Source organism: Carcharhinus amblyrhynchos, chromosome 8 (assembly GCF_965287045.1).
Source record: "Carcharhinus amblyrhynchos chromosome 8, sCarAmb.v2.hapA, whole genome shotgun sequence".
In the NCBI taxonomy this organism is placed as follows: domain Eukaryota; kingdom Metazoa; phylum Chordata; class Chondrichthyes; order Carcharhiniformes; family Carcharhinidae; genus Carcharhinus; species Carcharhinus amblyrhynchos.
In genome coordinates, this window is record NC_137331.1 from 59,514,680 (window position 1) to 59,532,882 (window position 18,203).

At 41.1% G+C, this 18,203-nt stretch overlaps 1 protein-coding gene across 1 annotated transcript; it reads left to right on the plus strand.

Moving 5' to 3' along the window:
- Nucleotides 1-6,569: 6,569 nt before the first annotated feature.
- dad1 (defender against cell death 1) lies at nt 6,570-12,700 on the plus strand. The gene is made up of 3 exons (XM_080194893.1): nt 6,570-6,844; nt 8,275-8,417; nt 12,558-12,700. The coding sequence occupies exons 1-2, from the start codon at nt 6,631-6,633 to the stop codon at nt 8,403-8,405; spliced, it is 345 nt and encodes a 114-aa protein (XP_080051019.1). The 5' UTR covers nt 6,570-6,630; the 3' UTR covers nt 8,406-8,417; nt 12,558-12,700.
- The last annotated feature ends 5,503 nt before the right edge of the window (nt 12,701-18,203 follow it).

The window sequence follows — 18,203 nt, forward strand, 5'->3', positions numbered from 1 at the left end:
AAGATGGAACTTGTTGATGTCATCGTATAGTTGTTTCAGTGATTGTTCACCATGAGTCTAAAGGAAGAAGATGTCATCAATGTATCTAGTGTATAGCATCAGTGGAAGGTCCTGTGCGGTGAAGAGGTCTTGTTTGCAAATGTTGACATATTGAGATGCAAATTTTGTCCCCATGGCTGTTCTGGATGAAGAACTGGTTGTTGAAAGTGAAGACGTTGTGGTCCAGGATGAAGTGGATGAGTTGTAAAATTGCATCTGGAGATTGGCCATTGTCGGCGTTGAGTACTGAGACAGTTGCAACAATGCCTTAATTGTGGGGGATGCTGGTGTAGAGCGCTGAGACATCCAATGTGATGAGGAGTGCTCCTGGTTCAACTGCTCCATGTGTGCTGAGTTTCTGTAGGAAGTCCGTAGTGTCGCGACAAAAGCTGGGGGTTCTTTGTACTATGGGCTTTAGGTTGCTCTTGATGTAGCTGGAGAGGTTCTCGCACAGGGTCCCATTGCCTGATCTAATGGGAGGGCTGGGTGTGTTGGCCTTGTGTATCTTCAGAAGGTAGTAGAGATCTCCAATGCAGGGAGTACGTGGTATGAGAGCATGGAGGGTGCTCTGAAGGTCCAGATCAAAGGTCTTGATCAGTCTGTTAAGTTGATGGGTGTGTTCTTTGGTTGGATCCGCGGGTCTGTGGTGTTCCTCATTGTTCAGTTGTCAGTACAGTTCTTTACAGTAATCCGTTTTGTTCAGTATGACGATGCCCCTCCTTTGTCTGCTGGTTTGATGACTATGTTGTGGTTGGTCTTGAGAGTGCGAATGGCACTGCATTGTGCTCGGGGCTGCCTTGTGAATGCGGCTGATGAATCTGGCATTGACGCATCTCCTGACACTTCGGGGATACATGTCAAGTTGAGTATAAGACAGTGGTGGGGCTGAAAATTTGAAGATGACCTTGAAGTCTTTCCCACATCCCACTTCAGCTTTATCCAACAACATTTTTTGAGTTGTGTTCTGATCCTGCACCAACCTCCAAATGTTTGGTCCTAAGTTTCCTTTGTACCTTTTGTTTCTGTTCGGGCCGTTCCCCCTCCTTTTGGGGAGCTGCCCCCTTTTTCTTTGTCCGAACGTAATTTAAGTTTGTTTACTTGATTTGACCTGAGAGATCACCTCCAAATGTTTGGTAAGTTCTAATTAGGGACCAATAATGTTTTGTTTAAACAAGACAAACTTTGAAATTCAAAACAATTATTAACTGAATAAAGCTACAAGAGCCCATGGTTTTGAATAAACAAAAATAAACTTTACTATTCAAAGTCAAGTGGTGGGTCTGCCTCCCGTGAGGTTTGGTGGAGGGGGGGCTGGTTTGCCTCCTGTGGGGTTTGGTGGAGGGGGGAGGTGGTCTGCCTCCCTTGGGAGGATGGGGCAGGTCTGCCTTCTGTGGGGGGAACGAGGGGAGGTGGGAGTCAGCCTTCTGGGCGGGGGGGGTGGGGGGGGGCATCAGCCTCTTGTTGTGGGGTTTACAATTGAACTGGCCAGTAAACTGCCGATTGATTAATTTTGACTATTGCGCATGCGCAAGAGTTTGGGAGCTGTCAGACTCCAGCATGAATAGCAGCCCCCACCCTGAACTTTTAATGAGATTCACAATTGGACCTCTGAATTACACAGAATGCGGGAGGTTTGAGTGTGAATTCCCACTGAAAAAACAATCCTGATTTAAATCATTTTTTTCCCGCTAACTCAGCAGTTGGAATTTTTTTGGGAGAATTGCCCAATGTATTTCCAAAGTGTATGGTGTATTTTCCTTTACAGTTTTGAATTAAAAAAATAAATAATAGATGAAAAATACGAAATAAAAATAGGGTCACACAACATGGAGCTCAGGGTGAATAAGATCAGATACTCGGCAGGACTGGCATCATCTGTGAAGCTAGAAACAGAATTAATGTTTTGAGTCTCTATGACTCTTCTCTGGAACCGAAGAAGGGTAGAAATGTGATGGGTTTTATGCTGTTTATAAAAGGGGGAGGGTCTGGTGGTACTAAGGAGAAGGTCAGGGATAGGTTAGAGGATAGGGAGATTAAATGACAAATATGTTGTGAAACAAAAGGCAAAGAGAGTTGAAATGCTTATTGTAAAGAAATAAAGTATTGGTTCGTGTAGGTGTTAATAGCAGAACAAGGTCAGCACTGTCTGAAAGCAAAACACAAGAATATGATACAGGCTAGAACTAGGTGGAAAAAAGGAGGGTTTGATTCTATGATCCTGGGATATGAACCCCATTATCTCTTAGTGGAGATAGCCAGGGTATATTGGAACTTGAATCACAAAATCTTTCCGATACTGCCCTTTAGAAATGCCATGCCAGCAATGTAACCAAAGAGTTGCACAATGAAGTATAATGTGTACATTTCAGGCTTTGTACTGTTACTTTCAGATTTCCACAAAACAAACTTCAGAGGTGAAATTATCCTCTATTGTTGGATAGCAGTTGGGAATGAATCAGCAGCTTTGTTCAGGCTCAGTGATGCCAAGAGCCCCTGTCTGTCGAAGAGGTGGGAATGGATTGAGCTTTCATTGGCACCAAGTGCTTCTGTGCTTGATGCACTCTATGGCTGGAAATATGTCAACGCAGTTGGATGATGGGTCTGAAAGCCAGGGCCTACCTCATCTCTGCCAATTTTTCAGCTGCCCAGCAACGAATTAGTTGTCATTGGAGTTCCCATCTCTTTAAACAAACAGGGGCCTAAACACGAAAGTTGCTAGCCAATTGGAGGGCCTGCAGCTCAATAGCACCAGTGGCAATGGTAACCACTGTTGGAACTGCATCTGACAGCTAGGACATCATGGTGATAGGCCACCTGCTCAGGCGGGAAGTGTGGTTGGGTTTCAAAGAGCCAGTCAGACAGGTTGGAGGGAGGGTGTATGGCAGAGGATGTTGGTGAGATGGGTTGCAAGGGCAGTTTGCTGCATTTGATGGATGTTGGTGGGGGAGGGAGAGTGGATTGCCATGGTTGCTGCCATGATGGTCAGGGGACCACCTGTGGGCAAGTGCCTGATTAGGAAGGTGTCAATCAAGCTTGTAGGGTGGGCACCAAAGCTCAGCTGGCATATAGCTGGAGATTTGACCTCCACCTTTTGTAACATTAACAAAATACCATGTTAACCAGCGGCAATGGGCACTCCAAACGCCCAGCCTTCCCTTGCCATTTTACATGCCACTCTCCCACGAAATCCCCTGCTCCCAGCTTGCCCCAGAGGAGTGGTAAAATCCACCCCTAAAAGTCTCTTTCACACTTTTTCAGATTTTCCTGCTTGAACAGAAATAACTCCCATTAGAATAACAAAGAATTCCTGCATTATTCTAGGAAATACTTTCATCTGAATAATTTTGTTTGGCATTTGAGAACTTCATTCTTAAAGTAGTCAGAGATCCCAGACTGATATTCACTTCAAAGCTATCCAGCTGGGATTTCACACATTACCAATTTAAATTGCTACAGGAAATGGTGTTTGATCTGACTGTCGAGCACATTTGTTAAATGTCAAAAATCAGACAGTATGAGCAAAATGAGAAAAACATGTTGCAAATGGATTACAAATCAGATTTCTTCAAACCCTTCACATTTTGAATTACTGACTTTTAATTATGAAACTACAACACTTACATTGCCAACACAAACATTTCGCTACTTAGACTCTATTACCACTTGCACAAGAAGCTAATAGCTACACTGCTGCATTGTGATTGTGGGGTTTGCACATTCTCCCCGTGTTTGAGTGGGTTTCCTCTGGGTGCTCTGGTTTCCTCCCATACTCCAAAGATGTGCAGGTTAGGTGGATTGGCTATGCTAAATTGTCCCTTAGTGTCAGGGTATATCAGGGTAAATATGCGAGGTTAGGGGATTGGGCCTGGATGGGATTGTGGTCGGTGCAAGTTTGGTGGGCCAAATGGCCTCCTCCTGCACTTCAGGGATTCTACTGTGAGATTTCCTGCGGTAATTGCTGAGCTGTCCATTAAATGAACACAGAGGGACGGTTTGCTTTCCCCATTTACAACATTCTCGGTCAAACTACGGAACTCTGCAACTCCAACAAGGCTATCCATTACTATCGTCGTTCCTTTACCTCATTATTTAAGACCCTCTACCTCTTAAAATATGCATATTTTTACTTAATCCATAACATAAAGTTATAACTTGTAGCTGCCTATCTGAGAAAGCATTATCCATCTCCCATTCTTGGGCTCTTGGCAGATCAACAATCATTCCCTGTCTTCCCTATATGTCCACTTACTTGTAAAGAAGACATTTTCTCTTCACGATCCCACTACAGTTAATTAGTGGGTGCCCACACCTTGTCTCCTGCCAAAGCCTATTCATCTCATTTGCCATAACTTATGCACTCAAAATAGAGTGGTCCTTACTGGTAGAATACTGCACTTCTCCAATTCTTGCCCTTTGTGCATCTCCAGTTTCTATTGTTCTACCAATAGCAGTCATGCCTTCAAATGCCTAGGCCTCAAGCATTGGAATTAATTTCTCAAACCTCTCTGCTTCTCTCTCTTTCTTGAAGATGCTCATGAAAACTCATCTTTTTGATCAAGCTTTTGATCTGCTGCTCTAATATCTCATGTGGCAAAGTGTCGAATTTTCTTTGATAAAGATATTGTAAAGCTCCTTAAATGCTTTTGTACATTAAAGGCTCAGAATAAAGATAATTATTGTTGTTTTACTTTTTATAATTTTATGAGCAAGATCATTGTTATAGATTGTTTCCATAATTGTACATCATGAGTGGAGATTAAATAACGCAAGTTTTCTTCTCTGATCTTCACTCTTTCCACAGTTAAATGGTGCCAGTCTGCTTTCTGATGGCTTATGTGCCATTACTGGATGGCTTGAGGACCAGTTGATCTGCTCCATGATCTTTGATATATTTTCATTAATTAGTTCTCAAAACCCCCACATATTTGTTATACGTAATTCATTTTTACCCTTTAAAGTGGTGTCCAAACCTCAAACAAAGCATATCCTTTCAATTAGCTTTTGTGTACAGATGTATTCATACCCAAATTGTATGTGAATATGCCTCAAGAATGAATCTGTCCCCAATGGTTTGCAATTACTAACTATGTACTTAGACCATAGATAGTTCAATTAGGATTCTGCCAGTTGCAGTGTTTTGCACCCGATGGACAATAGGATGGGAAAGTACAGAGCTTCACTAAGATTGGTAAACATTTGTACTCTTCATATGCACACCTGAGGCAACACAGTTTCTTTTTCGGGGAAAAAAATACACAGACACAAAAACAATGTAATGGGGGAGGAATTACAACTATTGTCATGTTAAAGCAATTCCAATGGACCATTGCCTTAAATTCTGGGCTGCTTTTCAGTTGTTCATTGTTTTTAAATGAACAACATTTTATATGCTGTTGGGTGAGCAAAGATGCTTTGCAACGTTCAGCAAATGCGACTGATAGCAGTGGGTATGAAACATAGACATGTAACAAATACTAGTTTCCAATAGTGGCCTTCAATATTTGACATCTAACAAGTTTCTCGCAGTACACAATTCTTAACAGCAAAGGATGACAGCTCATCTGCTGCTGAAATCCACATTCATGCCATTGTTAACTCTATAACGCTCGTACAAAGGAACATCCAGACTCAAAATGTTAGCTCTGTTCCCTCTCAACAGGTGCTGTCAGACCTGCTGAGATTTCCCAGCATTTTCTATTATTGTTACCTCTAGATTTCCAACATTGTCCAATACTACAATGGTGACTGCATTTTAAAAGTACTTCATTAGCTGTAAAGCAATTTGAGGCAGGCACCCTGTGGTCATGCAAAGGGAAATGAAAGTCTTTGTTGCCTGGTCTGTCTCCTTGCATCATCCATATATTTGAGGTCACCAAAAACTTTGGATGTTTTGTAATTTGCCCAAGTTCCATTCTGTTGTCCCCACGTGTATGCTAATTTAGACTCACCGGCTTCAATTTTTAAATTCTCATCTTTCTTTTCAAATCCCTCTATGACCTTACCTCTCTGTAGTATTCTTCAGTTGAGTAGGTCCTCCAACATATGGTCAGTCCTGTAATTTGGCCACCTGTGTAATTTTAATTGCTCCACCATTGCCAGCTGTGCCTTCAGTTGTCAAGGCCTTAAATTCTGGATTTCCCTAAAAATTATTTGACCAAGCTTTTGGTTGTGTCTTAATATCTCTTTGTGTGATTTGATGACACTGCTGCGAAATGCCTTGACGACTTTACTAATTTAAAAATGTTTAAATGCAAGTTATTGTTGCTCTTGATGGTGTTACTCCAAAGTTTATCAACAAAACCAGAAGAGATTATTTTATTTATTTTTGAAGTGATAGTTTACAATAAGTAAAATTAAAAGATGTAAAATGATTGAACGTTTTCTTCTTATGATTTAGGATGAGGTTCAGGATTGAAAATAGACAGAAACATGAATGAAGTGTGTGTGTGTGTGTGTCGGAACGTTATCTCCCCGGTCCTGTTTGTTCTGGCTGCTGCTCTGGGCGGAAGGTTTGGCGCGGGGAGTGGGCGGGTTTGCTGATGTGGGGGTGAGTGTCCGGGTGATTGTGTTCCCCGGCTCGGCCTCTCTGTAATGATGCGCGGCTCTGTGTTGTCGGTGCTCAGCCGTTTCTCTCAGGAATATGCGGCGGGGACCCCGCTGAGGCTGAAGCTGCTGGACTCGTACCTGCTGTACATGGCGCTGAGCGGGGTGGCTCAGTTCCTTTACTGCGCGCTGGTCGGCACCTTCCCCTTCAACTCCTTCCTTTCCGGCTTCATCGCTTGTGTGGGGGCCTTCGTGCTGGCAGGTGAGGCCGAGGCCCGAGTCCAGGCCCAGGGCCTGACTTACTGCGGGTCTGGGGGGTAGGGCTGCACCGGGAAGAAGGCGAGTTCTCTCAGCCTGTGTAAGGAACTCTCCCATGGCAGACCCCCCCCCCCCCCCCCCGCGCCAATGTAGAACTAAACAAGATGTGGAGATGCTGGCGTTGGACTGGGGGTAAGCACAGTAAGAAGTCTCACAACATCAGGTTAAAGTCCAACAGGTTTATTTAGTAACACAAGCCACAAGCTTTTGGAACACTGCTCCTTTGTCAGGTGAGTGAGAGTTGTGTTCACAGACAGTGAGTTTGTGTCTTTATATGCCCTGTTTGTGAACACAATTCCCACTTACCTGATGAAGAGGCAGTGCTGCAAAAGCTAGTGGCTTTTGCTACCAAATCAACCTGTTGGACATTAACCTGGTGTTGTGAGACTTCTTACTGGACATAAGTAAGGCCAGGGTGAGGTAGTTATTGCCACTGGGAACTGTGCATTGTTGGGTGATAGACATTTGAGAACTTGTCATTTGCTTTATGTTTAGTGGGGGGGGGGGGTGGGCACAGTGCGGGAAGAGGAGGTGATGGTTTGTTCTTGATGGGAAGCTAACTATTTTGACTTTATGTAATCCGAGACTTGTAGTGACTTAGTGGTCTGCAGCTGAAGTTTACATGATGTGGAGATGCTGATGTTGACTGGGGTGGGCACAATAAGAAGTCACACACCACCATTTTAAAGCCCAACAGATTTATTTGGAATCATCAGGTAAGTGCTCCGAAAGCTCATGATCCTAAATAATCCTGTTGGACTTTAACCTGGTGTTGCAAGAGTTCTGACTAAGGTTACATAGAATGACTTGATTTTATTGTTGTCAGTTGGCCTTTGTCATTTGGACCATTGTTTGATGATGTACTTATTGGTTTTGTGTGTTTGCCTCAGATGAAATAGGTTGTGTTCTTAATATTTGGCATTTAAGGGTGGCATAGTGGCACTGTGGTTAGCACTGCTGCCTCACAGCGCCAGGGACCTCGGGTCACTGTCTGTGTGGAATCTGCATATTCTCCCCACATCTGCATGCACTTCCTCCAGGTGCTCCTGTTTACTCCCACAGTTCAAAGATGTGTAGGCTAGGTTGACTGGCCAAGGTAAATTGACCCTGGTAACAGGGGGATTAGCGGGGTAAATGTGTGGAGTTACAGGAATTGTGCCTAGTTGGGATTGTGGTCGATAGACTTGATGGGCCAAATGGCTGCCTTTTGCATGTAGGGATTTTGTGATTCTATGAGATTGATTTTAAATTGCAGAGTGTATGGTTTCTTGATCATAACCTGAACTGATACTGGTGCATGTTTATTTGTATATGATACAACACTGCAGTATTTGTCATTAATTATTTACTTTTGATTTCCCTCTGTGACTACAGTTTGCTTGCGGATACAGATCAACCCTCAGAATAAAGGAGATTTCATTGGCATCTCACCTGAGCGAGCATTTGCAGACTTTCTCTTTGCTAGCACCATTCTTCATCTGGTGGTGATCAACTTCATAGGTTGAGTGTACACATTGGTGAGTTTCTTTTGTCACTGTCTTTTGAGATCATTTTTTAATTGTCATCAGATGGAATTATCTAATGTATTGGAGATAAAATCATGCTGAGATTAGATTGCCCTAACTCAGTAATGAGAGGGGGAATTAACTATCTTTTCACCTCAGGTACTGTCTGTGTAGAAGAGGGAAAGGTATTCTTTTTAACTGATCTTAAGTGTGCGGGGTGTTGAGGTGGAGTGGGACTAACTGAATCACTCTTTCAATGAATGAACTCTGTAACATGTTGGAGCAAATGACTTCCTATGCTGTAAGATTCTATGGGGGACACTTTGCCATCCTACCCATTACAGGAAATGTAGTGGGTGGGGAGGGGACAGACCATGCAGAGGTCCATTGATCTTGGGCAGAATTATCTGGCCTTTGGGTGAACATAGCCAGAAAATCCTGTCCTATGAATCCTTTCCTGATTGTGATACAAGACTCTTCATAGTTTTCTATAAGTATGAATTAGAAAATAATTCAAATGGCAGTTTAATTTTTGATACTGTTGACAGTGGGGCAGTGTAAAGAAAACTTAATGTTTACACTATTTACAAACATTACAAAGTGACATGTTATGAGGGTGGTGTGTGACTTGAAGGGGAACTTGCAGGTATTAATATTCCCTGCATCCACTGTCCTTGCCATTACAGATTGTAGGGGTCGTGGGTTTGGAAGGTGCTGTTTAAAGAGCTTTGGTGATGTAAAAAAAAATCCTGGGATGTGGGCATTGCTGGTAAGGCCAGGCATTGTTACCCATCCCTAATGACCAGCAAACTGAGTAGCTTAGTAGGCCATTTCAGAGAACAATTGAGAATCGACCATATTGCTATGGATCTGGAGCAGGCCAGGGAAGGATGACAGGTTTCCTTCCCTAAAGGACCAGATCAGTTTTTAGGATAATCAATGATAGTTTCATTGTCATTATTACTGAGATATGCTTTCAATTCCAGATGAATTAATTGCATTTAAATTTCACCAGTTGTCATAGTGAGATTTGATCCCATGTCCTTAAAGCACATTAGACTTGACCTCTGGTGACTCCTCAGTGACATTACCACTATGCCATCTTCTCCCCATTATTGGCAGTGCATCTTGTAGATGGTATACACTGCTGCTGCAGTGCATTGGGGTTGGAGGGAGTGAATGGTTAAATTGGTGCTGATCAAACAGGTCTCTTTGTCTTGGATGATGTTGAGCTTCTTGAATTAAATTGGAGCTGCATTCATCGAGGCAAGTGGAGTATCCATCACACTCCTGACTTGTGGCTAGTATATAGTAGGCAGGCTTTTGGGAGACAGAAGGTGAGTTACTTGCATCACAATTTTCAGCCTTTGACCTGTTCTTGTAAACACAGTATTTGTATGGCAGGTCCAGTTCAATTTCTGGTCAGTGGTAATCCCCATTTCTGGTCAGTGATAATCCCTATGATATTGATAGTTGAATGTCATAAGGCAATGGTTAGATCATGAGGCAAGATCATTGATAAAGCAGCTGAAGATGGTTAGGCTTGGGACACCATACTTAGAAACTCCTGCAGTGATGTTCAGGGACTGAGTTGATTGACCTCCAACAACTACAACCAACTGCCTTTATATGAATCTAACCAATTCATGAGTCTTCCCCTGATTTCCATTGACTTCAATTTTGCTAGGGATCCTTTATACCACAATTGGTGAAATGCTGCCTTTATGTCACTCACTTCACCTCTTGAGTTCAATTCTTTTATGCATGTTTGGGCTAAGACTGTGATGAAGTCTAGACTGAGTGCCTCTGGCAGAACCTGAGCATCAGTGAACAGGTTATTGCTGTGTGGTTCCACTTGATTGCAATGTCAACAATGCTTAACATCATTTTGCTAATGAAAGAGAGGAGGTTGGTGGCATGGTAATTGGCTGAACTGGATTTGACCTGTTTTTTGTAACAGGATATAACTAGGTAATTTTCCAGATTGTCAGGAAGACTTGTGTTTTGGCTGTATTGGAGCAGCTTGGCAAAGGATATGGCTAGTTTTGGAGCATGTCTTCAGTACAATTGCCAGGAAGTTGTCAGGGTCCATAGTATCCAGTGCCTTCAGGTGTTTCTTGATATCCTGTGGAATGAATCATATTGACTGAAGACTGACATCTGTGTTGCTGAGGACCGTAAAAAGTCTGACAACACCAGGTTTTAGTCCAACCTATTTATTTGATAATATACTTGCAAGCTTTCGGGTTAGCCCCTTCGTCATGTGTCACCTGACGAAGGGGCTAACCCGAAAGCTTGCGAGTATATTAAATAAATAGGTTGGACTAAAACCTGGTGTTGTCAGACTTTTTGCTGAGGACCTCCAGAGGAGGTCAAGGTAGATTTAAAATATCACCGATGCTCAAGAGGTCAGAATAAAATCAGTACAGCTATGTCAGAGGGTTGTGATATTGGAAGAGATTAAACAGATGGGATAGATGAGGCATGGAGGAATTTGAAAATGAGAATTTTAAAATCAAAATGTTGCTTAATTGTAGTTTTGTGAGCACAGGGCTGATGGGGCAAATGGGACTTGGTATGAATAGAGTACCAGAGTTTTGGATGAACTTCAGGTTTATGGAGGGTAGAATATGGCAAGCTGGTTAGGAGTGCATTGGAATACAGTGGTCATATTGGTCTGATTACTGCCACACATCAATATCTTTAAGACACCACTCAGGAAGTTGATTCATTACAATGCAAGTCCATGTCTATGGAGCTTCTCTCCCAAAGTAGAAGTGAATGTTACCCTTGGCAATGTTCACTCATCCTCCAGTAGCTGAGTGCTGAGCATAGTCCCATCTTGTTGACAAACGAGGCAAAATTATTTTAGTTAATAAAAGAGATGTAGTTTCTGTGTGGGCAAATAATGACCACCTTGGTCACAATGTGTGGTCTGCATTATCTATAGCTGAGTGGGTGATTAGATAGTCTATCCTCTTCTCTGCATTTGCTAATCAGGTTGTGCTAGAGTGGTCAGTCCCCTTTCTAAGTTGAAGTACTCATTGCTAACTTGGTTGAGAGGACTAACGTATTTGGAGTATTTTATGGGGGGTGATAACTTGCTACGCAAATGAGAAAATCTTTATGATGGTGCTTTCGGTTTGTGTGTTTGAATTTTTTTGGGGATGTGGGCTATGCTAGCAAAACAGTGCTATCCATTGGCAGGACATAAGAGTCAACCATGTGAAGATGAGAACAGTTTTCATTTATATAGTGCCTCTTATGACCTGAGGATGTCCCAAAGCATTTTATATCCAATGAAGAATTTTTTGAATTGTGGTCACTATTGAAATATTTTAAATATGGCAGCCAATTTTCACACAGCATTGTTCCACAAGTAAGGTGATAAGGACCAGTCAATCTCTTGATTCAGTTAAGAGATAAACATTAGTCAGCGCATTAGGAGAATTACCTGCTACTCTTCATATTGTGCCACAGGATCTTTTACATCCATTTGAGAAAGATCAGGTATTTGTTTACCTTCCTATTTGAAAGATGAAATGTGGAACTGGAGTCATGGTGGCCTGGTTGCCCCCTTTGAAGGACATCAATGTTCCAATTAGGTTTTTTGGTAACCCATGAAATACCGGTTTAAAGAATTAATTTTCAATCTTGCCATTGAAAAGATGCAAAACACAACCTGTTGGTTAACAATCTGGTGTTGAATATCAAAGATCGAGACTACTCTATAGTAGTCTCTTTATTGGAATGGAATTAGGTATTAAGTTCCAAAGATATGCAGATTAGGTGGATTGGCCATGCTAAATTGCCCCTTAGTGTCCGGAGGATTAGGAGGGTAAATATATGGGGTTACAGGGGTAGGAATTGATTGCTGTCAGTGCTGGCTTGATGGGCCAAATGGCCTCCTTCTGCACTGTAGCTTCTATGATTTTATGGTGGTGTGTTTTGAGAGGCATTGGGAATTAATGTTTTTGTGTTTTGGTGGGAGGGGAAATTCTTCTTCATTGAAGGGGACAGTGAACTGTGTTTCCAAAGCTGTTTAACAATCTTATTGAGAGAATATTTAAAGTATGTTAAAACATTGTGATAGGACCTTGATTATTATTGATGACATCAGTCTATGTTTAAATCTCTTCTCTTCTCTTGCAGTCACGCAGCAGAAATAATGAGTGGAACTGGAACTCACATTGCTGTTGCGATGGATCTGTTTGAACTTTGTTTACACATTTTGTTTCATTCCGTATATATGTATAAAAATTAAAACATCTTTTACAAAATCTGTTGGACTTTAACCTGGTGTGAGACTTCTTACTGTGTTTATTCCAGTCCAATGCTGGCACCTCCACATCATATCTCCATATCTTAATTGACATTGAAAACAAAGGAAAGGTTCAGGGTATCTAGACTGCTGCCTTAATTGAAATCAACTAATTGAGCAGTAATGAGGGATTGAACTTGTCTTTCCTACACTGTAATGAGCCAGCATTTTACAAATGAGAGAGGGTAGCGTGATAGAACTTTAGACATTCTGTAGGTTTAGTGAGGTAACAAAATGCTCCATCTTTATTGATTTAAAACAGCAACAGATCAGTAAATAGCATGACATTCAGAATAAATACAACTGGCTGTTTTGTCTAAAACTGTTCATAAAAGCATTTTTAGTGGGTCTGACATGGATGGAAATTGGTTTAAAACATTTGGACTTCCTGTAAAATCCTATTTCAGAAAGCATAGGTGAAGGTTAGCAGGTTCTGGTTATAAAAATAAAGACTTGCCTTTATACAGTATGTTTCATGATCTCTGATAATCCTAAAACATTTTGCAGGCAATGTACTTCTGGATATATGTGGTATTCGTAAAGGTTTTTATCAAGTAGATAACACCTACATACAACAGAGGCAAAGAGAATTTTCATCTAATAAAGATAAAAGTTTGCAGCTTTGCATGTCAAATACTTTGATATACCTTTAATTCAGAAAATCCATTTCTTGCAATCGTGGCTACGTTCGTGGTGAGGTGTCCCTGGAGAGGGAGCGTGTGGTGTCTGCGGGCGCTGTTGATGCCTTGCGCTCGTTGGGCACCATGGGGTGCATTATTGACCCAAATAATCAGACATTTTAATTTGATGTGTCTTAAGTTTCCTTTGTACTTTTGTTTTTGTTTGGGCTGTTCCCCTTCCTTTTGGGGAGCTGCCCCTTTTACTTTGTCCTAATTTTAGTTTGGTTTATTTGGTTTGACCTTAAAAGAAGACCACTGTGCACCAGTACTCCTTACTGTCAAGTAAGTCTTGTAAGATACTAAACTTAATGAGTCACAGATACCTAGCTATACCAAATTCTATGTTTACATCATTAACTTCAACTTTCTTGTAACAAAGGGCTCTTTGTGGCACCTGATATTGAATGATATATATTTGTTTCATGAACAAGCTATTCCTGAGCTCAGTTCTTAAATGTTAACCTTCATTCACTATAAAGACTTGGGTTTAAATAGGTATCTTAATGGCTTTTATTAGTTTCAATTTCCCCTGTCCTTCAACAACATTCAGTATATCGATTACACATTGTGTGGACATCTTTAAGCCAAAACTCCATCTTAGGGGACATTTTCAGGCAATTTATGGGCCATTTTTCTTGCAATACTATATCAGTGTCAGTCTCTGAAAATTTCATAATGTTTGTGGGGGGGCGGGGGGGAGAGATGGGGACTTTTTTTTAGTGGTCGATTAGAGAGAGGCATGAAACATCTGTATTTTTGCATGTTGGAGCTTAACCAAAATGCTAGAAATGTTTTAACATTTAAAAATATAAAAATCAATAATGTAGCAAGAGTCGTAGTATTTCAATCAATTTTGGTATACGAATTCTTGCTGACATTGGCAAGTCATCTCTGGCTAAGCCATTGTCATGGAGAAAAAAATGTAAGGCTTGAACATATTCCTTTTGTTTGCAGAGGAATATGTCACTGCATATGAATGTATTTCACTTCAAGTCTAAATGGGCCAAGTTATGAACTTACTTGTTAGTGCAGCTATTAGTGCACTCTGTTGTTCAACAAGTGCTGCCCAAATGTGGAATCATGTTTAACAGCAGATGTTTTGGGATTTGCTATTGGTCTGTACTCTATATTGTGATTGGCTGGAGGAATGTATTGTTTGATTTCTTTGACCAGTCATTGGGAGGTGTGGGTTATGTACCTGGCATTGAAATTCATACACCAAATTGCTGAATTGTGTGATAGGCAGTCGTTTTGTTGGGAAGTGATGGCAGCATTAGTGGAAAATACCATTTGCAGTGCTGCTGTATTGCAGCAACGCAAATCATCTTGAACTTAACCTCTCACAATTTTTGAGATACTTTGCTTTTGCAGGGTAATTTGAAATAGACAACACTTTCCATAAATAACAAAAAGGATAGTAAGAGGAAGGGATGGGCTGATTAGTGACCAGAAAGGGGAATTACACAGAGGCTGAGGCCATGGCTTAAGTACCAATTGAGAACTTTGCATCAGTCTTTACTAAGGAAGAAGATGCTGTCAAAGAGGAGGTTATTGGAATACTGGAAGGGCTAGAAATTCATAGAAGCAATTAGAAAGGCTGGCTGTACTTAAAATTGATGAGCTTAATTTTCCCAGTCCTTGAGGATACAGCCTCAGAGATGAGGGGGTGCAGAAAGTTAGAATGCAGTGCATCAGCTCAGTGCCATAACATCCACTTGATTCTGAGCACTTTTTCTGGAGGCTCATTGTGGGAGTGGTTATCCATGGAAGCAGCTGCTAGTAAGTGAAGTCACTTAGTAGGGTTGTCTCTATTTTTCATTAAACTAGGTGTTGGAACTAGCACGTGAGCTCCTCACTGTATTCACTCTGCATGAGAGAGGTGGTGGCTTCACAGCCAGTAGTTGGAGCCTTGGAACCTCGTAAGGCTGATGAGTTCAGTGACTGCAGTGTATTTATATCACAGCTTTGTTACTGAGTTCCTATATAATGGAGATGGATATTTCCAATGACCAGCTGCATGCAATCTTTCAGTCACTTCATGGATGTTAAGAGTGTGTCTTTGCTGCTTTTCAGTCTGGCCTTCAGCAGTGTTTCCACTAGTCTCACAATGGGAGCTGTGAGCCTGCAACTGTAGAGGGCCACTGAAGCCTGTACTCTGGAACCTGCCCAGTAACCGATGAATGCAACAAAGGCCTGCTATTCAGCTGCCTCTCATAAGATGAGGCCATGAAGTGAGCATCTAAAACATGAAGGAACGGGACCTGAAAATGATTCTGATGTTGGGATTCCCAATGATCATGGGAATATTCAGTCCGATAAGTCACCAGATCTGGATAGGATAGAGAATGCTAAGGAAATTTACAGTGGAAATTGCACGAGCACTGGCCATAATATTCCAATCCACTTCAGATACAGGAGTGGAACCAGAGGATGGAAGAATTATAATTGTTTCACCCTTGTTCAGAAAGGGTGTGAGGATAAATGGTGGGAAGTTTGTAGATAATACAATTTGGAACATAATTAACAGTCACTTGGACAAATGTAGCTTAATCAAAGACAGTCAGCACAGGCCTAATAATGACTTCATATTTAACTAATTGGTTTTAGTTTTTTGAGATAACAGCAAGGGTTGCTGAGGATATTAATGTGGTGTGTGTGGATATCTGAGAGTTATCTGAAAATAGGCTTACCAGCAAAATTAAAGGGACAGTGGAAGCATGGATATAAAGTTTGTTGAATGACAAGAAACAGAGTCTTAGTGAATAGTTAATTTTTGGATTAGAGGAGACAGTGGAGTTCCCTAGAGATTGAAAACAGGATCACTGCTTTTCTTGATAGATATGATATAGACATAGGTACAGAGAGTGTGATTTCAAAATTTGCAAATGCACAAAGGTAGGAAATGTGCGTTTTGTGGAAGATGAGTTTAAAGTTTATTTATTAATGTCACAAGTAGGCTTACATTAACACCATAACAAAGTTACTGTGAAAATCTGCCAGTCACCACACACTGGTGCCTGTTGGGTACACTGAGGGAGAATTTAGCATTGCCAATGCACCAAACCCGCATGTCTTTCAGATTGTGATAGACTTCAAGAGGATTAGGCAGGTGAAATGGGCAGACCTGTGACAGATGAAATTTGATGTACACAAATATGAAATTCTAAATTTTGGTAAGAAAAATTAGGAGAAATATAAAATAAAGGATTCAATTCAAAAGGGATACAGGAACAGAGTGACCTGAGCGTATACTCTTTTGAATATACCAATTAAACAAACAAACCAATAAACAAAGGGGACCTGGCAGTACATGCGCAGAAATTATTGAAGGTGTTAGGGCAGATTGAGAAAGTGCTTAATGAGATGTAGGATCATGGGCTTTACAAATAGAGGCTGACAGTACAAAAATAACAAAATGATGATGAACATTTCTAAAACACTTGTTTGGCCTCAACTGGAGAATTGTCTCTAATTCTAGGCAGCATGTTTTAGGAACAATATGAAGGCCTTAGTGAGGATACAGGAAGATTTACAAGCATGGTTCTAGGGATGAGGGATTCCAATCACATGGATAGATTAAAGAAGCTAATGTTACTCTCCTTAGAGAACTTTGAGGATGTTTGATAGAGGTGTTCAAAATCATGAGGGGTCCAGGCAAAGTAGTCAGGGAGAAATTCTTACAATTGGTGGAAGGATTGAGAACCCACTTATGGTGAATGTCAAAGAACCAATGGTGACATGAGGTAGAAGCAGATACACTTGTGGTTTTTAAGTGGAATAAGCAACTGAAGAGAAAGAATGGGGGATTGGGATGAGCTGAATTGCTCTTGCGGAGAGCTGACCCAAAAGACCTCCTTTTGTGCTGTAACTGTTCTATGATAAGGCAGCTCATCACCACCCTCTCAATGACAACTGACAACAGCAATAACTGCTGTGATAACAAATGTCAAAGTTCATTTTGTATGAATTATACTTTTACTTACATTCACATGAGACAGTTACATTTTAAAAGCTTGTTTTTTTTTGCCAACAAACTGGTCAGAAATGTTTTACTCACAACTGACATATGGTTTGTCAACTGTGATCAGTGCTCCTTCCACTCACATTATCAGCCACTTCAGGTCTTGAACAGCAGGTTAGGTGTAAGGATTCGCATTTTAATCAGTAATCTCTAAACTGTCTGTGCTTTATATGCTCTGTCTGAGGCCAGAACTCTCCATTCACCTGACGAAGGGGGTAACCCCGAAAGCTAGTGAGTATATTATCAAATAAATAGGTTGGACTAAAACCTGGTGTTGTCAGGATTTTTACTGTGTTTACGCCAGTCCAACGCCGGCATACCCACATCATTGTTAAGACTCAACAGCAAAATTACATTCCATTGACAATCACATAACATTCTGCGTAGCATTTCCATGAACGTGGAAGGTTTTGATCCTATCCACTAAGTCACATGCCTTTCCAAAGCTATTGACTGCTATCTGAACTTCTGTTAAGCAGAGATAAAGTATAACAGTTAAGGGCATCACATCCCAAAAATAATCACCATCTTAGTTATCTGTGAATCCTGTCAACACACCACTCAAAATGTGAGAAGTATGTGAGCATGTAATTAAATTTTCTGTCATCTGTTGCGTGCAAATATAACTTGTTACATCTACTAAAGTTCTGTAATCATTAAACTCAAACTTTTACAACAACAACAAAGAAAGAAAATGAGGCATAATGAAAAAAATCGCAATGAATCCATTCCAATGTTAGGACAGAGACATGTTATTGGTTGAATGTCAATTATAA